This window comes from Diabrotica virgifera, chromosome 5, assembly GCF_917563875.1.
Source record: "Diabrotica virgifera virgifera chromosome 5, PGI_DIABVI_V3a".
Taxonomy (NCBI): Eukaryota; Metazoa; Arthropoda; class Insecta; order Coleoptera; family Chrysomelidae; genus Diabrotica; species Diabrotica virgifera.
The window spans coordinates 205,286,270-205,293,433 of NC_065447.1; the positions used below are offsets into that span (position 1 = coordinate 205,286,270).

General features: G+C 32.2%; 1 protein-coding gene across 1 annotated transcript in view; it reads right to left on the reverse strand.

The window, feature by feature from the left end:
* LOC126885269 (dynein axonemal heavy chain 5) overlaps nt 1-6,900 on the reverse strand; it is a 356,025-nt gene extending 349,125 nt beyond the window's left edge. Inside the window, exons 1-3 of the mRNA XM_050651757.1 lie at nt 6,769-6,900; nt 2,661-2,945; nt 1,106-1,295 (exon numbers count right to left, since the gene is read on the reverse strand). Coding sequence (XP_050507714.1) covers nt 1,106-1,295; nt 2,661-2,945; nt 6,769-6,864 — 571 coding nt within the window. The 5' untranslated portion in view covers nt 6,865-6,900. The remainder of the gene's footprint in view (nt 1-1,105; nt 1,296-2,660; nt 2,946-6,768) is intronic.
* Between the last annotated feature and the right edge of the window lie 264 nt (nt 6,901-7,164).

Genomic DNA, 7,164 nt, shown 5'->3' on the forward strand with positions numbered 1-7,164 from the left:
TCTTTTGACTTTGAAACTACAATATTTAGCATTTGACGAAGAAGAGCTAACATATAATAAAGTATAGCCCATTAATATTGGCCTTAAAAAATTTTAAATTTTGTTTATTTTTTTAAAAGGTGCATTTTTGTTAGTTAAAGTTGTTTTGATAAAACAAATACTTTTGGAATTATTAGCAGAAAACTTATTAAAAACATTGATTTTTTCGATATAAAACTAACACTTTCGATAGCGAATAAATCGAAAACTATTAATTTTATCAAAAAAAAAATGAATAGAACGTTTTTTGCTAGAATGAATGTTTTTACCAACTTTTGATCTCAAAATAAGTATAATAAAAAATTTCCACCCCCGAGATGGGGTGGCAACCACCCCATGTTAAAAGCGCCTTTCGGCATCATATAGATTTTGATCCTTGGGCTATCCACTACTTATTCTCAAATTTTCAAGCAAATCGGTCCATTCTGTAAAAATTGCGAGGTTTTGTCCTATTTAAGCTTACTTGGACTAGCTCTAATTTAAAACATTTTTAAAATCGTTTAAAATTCGTTCAAAAACTGTTTTAATATTTTGCAACAATTTTCGCCAAAACAATATTTTATAACTTAAGGGGGTAGGCGCAAAATCTTGGTCCAATACTATTTAAAAGCATTCATTTTTTTTTCGAATCCATAGAAAACTAATAAATATTTTTGAAAAACTTAATGCAGAATGAAAGATTACACATTATTACCAAGGGCCGAAAGTTCCTTAGAATAAACAAAAAGGTTCTTTTGAATGAGATATGTGAAATTAAAAATCACACTAAATTTTCTCTTTTTTTTTTTCTCCCCTGTAACTTATTAAAATAAACATTATAGAAGTTTTCAGACACTTTCGGCCCTCGGTAATAACCTAATCTTTCATTCGGCATTTAAATTGTTCAAAAATGCTTATTAGTTTCCTCAGGATTCGAAAAAAAAACGAATTGGTTGAAATTGAGCCTCCCCTTTTAATGCAATATGATATTATAACAAACTAGCAGTAACGGAATTGGGAAATAAATTTATTCCAAATAAAATATAGAAAGAAAAATAAAATAAACACTAAACATAATATCCCAAACCTTTTAGAACACTGCAGAACGATCTCAAATTAGGCAAGAGATTATTTTTTACCATTGGGCAGCTAGCCGCATCATCTTCACAATCCAAGCTGGGATGGGCTAAAGCTTCCATAAACACAAACTCAATAATTCTTTGAATACTAGTCACCAAACCTACATTTTTTGAGTCAATTATTCCACAGAATAAATCCTAAAAAGATTTTTTAGTGTTTTATATTTTTTTATTTAAATTAACATGTATTTGACATCTATAGTCATTATGGTCATCTATAGTCATGGTGTGTATCTGAATGAACTAAAAGTGAGAATATGTTTAATCCATTGCTCAAGATGTATGCTATGAGAAGAACTATAGTTGACCTTATATAGGCCTGTATCCCGCGTACCAAAAAAAGTTTATTAATAGCAAGCTGAAAATTTGATAATAGCTTAACGGTGTCTAGTCGGACAAACTTTGATGTACGGGAACACTGGAACAGGGGAAGTTTTAATTGTGGAATAGGTTACAAGTTTCGAACGTTAGACTACGAAAACGTCCCATTTATTTTGTCGGACAGAAATTCCAATTGATTTGTTACCCTTCCATTAAACTCTCATGCAAAAATAAGACTGCTATTTACCACCAATGTAATCCGTGTCATTTGATATGTCCTACGTGTCGGACTTATTAAAATACCCAACATATTTGTCGGACAAACAGTATTTCATATATTATATAAAGTTTGCTATTAAATAAACTTAAAAACAACCTGCTAGTTTTCATAATCATAAACTTATCAGGATGACACGTTCCACAATTAAAACTTTACCTGTCCCAGTGTTCCCATACATCAAAGTTTGTCCGACTAGACACCGTTAAGATATTAAAGATATTAACAAACTTAATGAACGTTAAGCTATTTTCAGCTTGCCATTAATCAAAGTTTTTTTGGTACGCGGGATCAAGGCCTAGTAGGTTCCATGTATGCCCAAGGGTAGGTAAAAGATTTCCACCTCGAAAATATCTAACATATCTATTGAGAGTTGTTACAAATATTAGAAATGGATTAAAATTAAAAATCCTATGCTTAGTAAACGCAGCCTTGTCTAAAATATTAATATAAACTATGTACAAAGCTTACAACAAAATTACGATGTACATCAAAATTAAAGTACCAGTAAAAGCCAGTAATTTAGATTTGTCGATTTTCTCCAGATTCTTTCTATCAGCTTCCTCATTACGAGTAGTGTGGCGGATAAGTATGTCGATTTTGTAATTATACGTCGATAATTATGTGTATTATGTTCCTGTCAACGAGAAATTATATAGAAACCTTTATTTACAAGTTTTACCAAGGGTGGGCATTTTGCACCCACCCATAGTTAACTCAAGATATTACATACTTTTATTTTCAAAAATATCGGTAGAACCAAATTAATATTCGATAAAGGACCATATTTTTAACAATAAATAATTTTGAAACACGTAATAAATATGTTATAAGGGAATACGCATTAGGTGGACATTTTTTACCCACCCTTGAGTCTTTAAGTTTTAAGAATACAAATTGCAAACCTTTTGAAATCCTTCTTCTGGTAGCTGTTTGCTACTATTTGTCCTATAAATGTAAATCAGTGTTCCTGTAAGTGGTACACCGATCCCATCAGTCAGAAATAACTTCTTTTTATATGTATGTTGTTGAATCAAATTTTGTCGGCTGGAAGTAGGTTGAAGTTGTCTGCTAGTACTAGGTTTGTTGGGATCCACTACAGGTTCTGGATTCGCCTCTTCCATATCTTGATAGAACCATAAAAGCTTAGTTTTCATGTGAGGAAGAAAGAGTTGGTTAATTTCATCTAACTGAAATTGCAAAATAAACACTATTAGGAGTATGTATTACATAATACAAAAACAAAATACTATTATTAGAAGATGTTAGGTAAATAACTCCTCTACTCACAAACCGTTAATAGGTTTTATTAAATTGAAATAAGATTGCGCGATCAGTTTCGCTGTTTACAAATTATGCAGCATCTTTAGGCCCACAAGAAACCTGGTACTGATATCCTTAATTTCTTGTGGGCTTGAAGATGATGTATTATTTGTAAATAGCGAAACCGGTCAACCAATCTTATTTCAATTTAATAAAACCTATTAACGGATTGTAAGTAGAGGACTTATTTCTCTAACATAGATGAATATGTGCTCACACCAGCAACCCTTTCATCACTATTATTAACATTTTAGTAAAATTTCAAACCAAATACTTCTTCTTCATGTATCTATCTGAGATTAATGTTGGCGATCTTAATGGCAATCTTTATTTTACATGCAGTAACACGGAGAAGCTACACAGATGTTATGTTAAACCAGGTTTTGAGTTTCTTTAGCCAGGATGTTTTTCTTCCTGGACTTCGCTTGCCAAATATTTTTCCTTGTAGGATATCTTGTAGAACGGTATATCTGGATTCATTTCACATAATGTGTCCATATTGTAACTTTAGAGATTTAATGATGTTCAATACCTCTCGGCTTTTTTCACTCTTCTGAGGACTTCCTTATTTGTGACTTAGTCAGTCTAGGGGACTTTAACAATGCTCTGTTAGAGCTACATCTCAACTGCTTCCAATTTTTATACCGGGTGTCCCAATAAGAATGGCTCTCGGCCATATCTCAGGAACCGTTTATAGTACATCTTCGAGAAACAAATATTTATAACAAAAGTTGCTTCGGGAAAAGCCTGGAAATTACTTTCATAATTGTAAGTTCACCGCTAGAGGGTGTAATTGAATATCAAAAATTAAAAAATCAAAATTTTAAAAAATTTACCTAATGAAAGGGCACTGGAAATCCAATCATCATATTCTTCATAAAATTCTGCGCATACTTGAGTTTAAGTCTACCTTTGAAAATAAGAGGTGGGGGTGAGTGGGAACCTTTTTAAAAAAATGGCTGTAAGTCCGGTTCTGCTAAATCGAATTTTGCATACTTGGTCTTGTTGAAAACAGCTCTTATTCGTCAATGGAATAGTCTTATATTCTAAATAGCGTAATAAGTAATATACCAGCTAGTAGACGTTCTTTAATTACTTTCGGAAATCTAGTTTTCTTTGGAGAATATTAAATACAAATATGCATTTTTAATCCTGTATTACAAAATAAGACCAAATTAGCAACATAATACCGAAAACCTCATGTCGATACGTCATTTCTATCTCCCGATATCTTAAGAAACGTGTAAATTTTAAACAACTGTTAATGTCACCAGTAAACGAAGTTAAGGAAAGTAGTGTGCTATGGAAAAACAAAGAAACATTTTCCAGATGTAAACGTATATAATTAATTAAAACAACAGTAAGACAAACAACACTATAAAATATATAACAAAGAAATAAAAGCAACTGCTTACTTAGTGACGACCTAAATGTTCAAATTGTTGCGCCCATCATTTTCGATGTAAGCATTTACTGTTTTAAGAGTAGATTGAACAGCAGTCTCAATTTCTGCTTTCGCAATGGCGTTTCGTATTCTCTAGATTCTAGATCATGTTTTCTCGAGTAGTTGGCCTAGCGGTAAAAATAAGGTCTTTAAATAAATAAAAGTCTAAAACAGTTAAATCTGTTGCTATTTAATCTACCTTGAAAGAGTCAATGCTTGCTTTGAAACTGACAGGCAACAATTTGAACATTTAGACAATCACTAAAACTAAGTAATTAGTTGCTTTTATTTCTTTGTTATATTTTATAGTGTTGTTTGTCTTATTGTTGCTTTAATTAATTATATACGTTTACGTCTGGAAAATATTTCTTTGTTTTTTCCATAGCACACTACTTTTCCTTAACCCCGTTTACCGGTGAAAGTAACAGTTATGTTTAAAATTTACACATTTCTTAAGATATCTCGATATAGAAAAAAGGTATAGACATGCAGTTTTCGGTATTATGTTGCTAATTTGGTCTAAATTTGTAATACAGGCTTAAATCTGCATACTTGTATTTAATATTCTCCAAAGAAAACTAGATTTCCGAAAATAATGAAATAACGCCTACTAGCTGGCATATTATTTATTAGGCTATTAGGCATTAGGTAAATTTTGTAAAATTTTTATTTTTTAATTTTTGATATTCAATTACGCTCTCTAGCGGTGGACCTACAATTATGAAAATAATTTCCAGGCTTTTCCCGAGGCAACTTTGGCTATAAATATTTTTTTCTCAAAGCTGTATTATGAACGGTTCCTGAAATATGGCCGAGAGCCATTCTTATTGGGACACCCGGTACATATCTTCGTTCAAGGTTCACGATTCAACATAATAAAAAAAAACAAAGAGGATGTAGTGCGTTAGTCACCATTAAATCGTGGTGCGATTTGAATCTCCTGTTATTTAACGTTTCTAAAACCAAAGTCCTACCTTACAACAGTATGATGCAACCTTTAGTACTTAATAACAACAGTCTAGAGGTAGTTGAATCGGTGAAGTTCTTAGGGCTTATTGTGGATAAGTCTCTAAAATGGAACTTGCACATTGATGCCTTACACAAAAAATTAAGTTCGGCTTGTTTTGCGCTAAGATCAGTTGCTACGGAAATTAATTTGTCAACACCTAGGACCGTTTTTTATGCTCTTTTTGAGTCTCATCTTCGGTACGCCCTTCCATTCTGGGGTACGTGTTTTGCGACTCAATTTGAGCGTATTTTTAAACTACAAAAGAGAGCTCTTCGTTACTCCCTGAGACTCAATTGCAGAGTTCATTGCCAAGAATTCTTTAAAAAATTTAAAATATTAACTCTTCCTTCTTTGTTTGTTTTTGAATCCGTTTGTTTAATCCGCAAACATGCATCAGAAGGTCCAGAGAGACCCACTCACAACTATCCCCTTAGAAACGTGGAGCATAATCTTTATCTGCCAACCCCACGGTCTGAGCTGATTAAGTGCTCTATACTATACAATTCGAGAAAAATACACAATCACCTGCCATCTAACATCAAATCTATTACAGCATTTCCCGCTTTTCGCAAGGCCTTGAAAGCTTATTTGCTAGAGAGAGCTTTTTATACAGTGAATGACTTTTTTATAAACGATTTGAATTCAGCAAATTGACTTGCAGGATTATTACTTTTGAGTACTTTTGTACATATTTTCAGCGGCATAGAACTTTTGATTTACTTTCTCTTTCCCTTTTCCTTGTTCGCCTTCTTTTTGCTTTGACGTTGTATACATATTGTTTGCAAAATTTTCAATTTTTTAATGTGTACTTAATAACTGTAAAATTATATTAAGTAGTATAACTCACGCCATTTACTTGGTGTCTGTTTCTGTTTTTGTTTTGTCTGTTATTTTTTATTATTTTTAGTTTTTATTGTATTTTTTTATTTTGTATAAGCTTTGTCCACAAATTGGTAAAATTTTATGACAATAAAGCATACCTTACTATATACAACTATAGAGTTATTTAGAAGAATACATTAATTAAAAAAAAAGACTAAAAACTAAGTTTTCAATTCAAAAGCACATAAAACAACACCAAAAAATGCTGTTGCACATCCTACCAGACTGAAAACAATGGAAATATTCTCTGGTAACACCTCCGAGGCTTCTACAATTTGCAAGCCATAACGGATGCTGAGACTAAGGAAGATGCAGAAGATAATTATTGCATAAAGATATTTGTATAAAAACTCACCATATCACCTTCGAAAACGTGGTCCATAATTTCGTTCCTTGGTAGAGCTGTTGCATCCATAAGGAGTTGAAATGTGAACTCCAAACGGGGGTCCATCTCCCCCCTCCTCGCTTTGCGCTCGCATTCTTCGCGGCGTCGCTAGATGTAAAAGTTCAAAATTACAAAAAATGTACAAAATTAATTTGTTAGTTCAATTAATTTTATTCTAATTATAAAGTGTACTCTCGTAAGATTACTATCGTTAATAGTTCTAGGAGTTTTGATTGATTTCATTTCAATTTTTTTAGCAGATAAAAAAGAAGATTGACCCCATTAAACTCTGCGATGTTTAGAGTAATTGGCCACAGTAAAGATTTCAATTTATTTAACAAAAGAGACTAGTTTGATGGGTTGGAT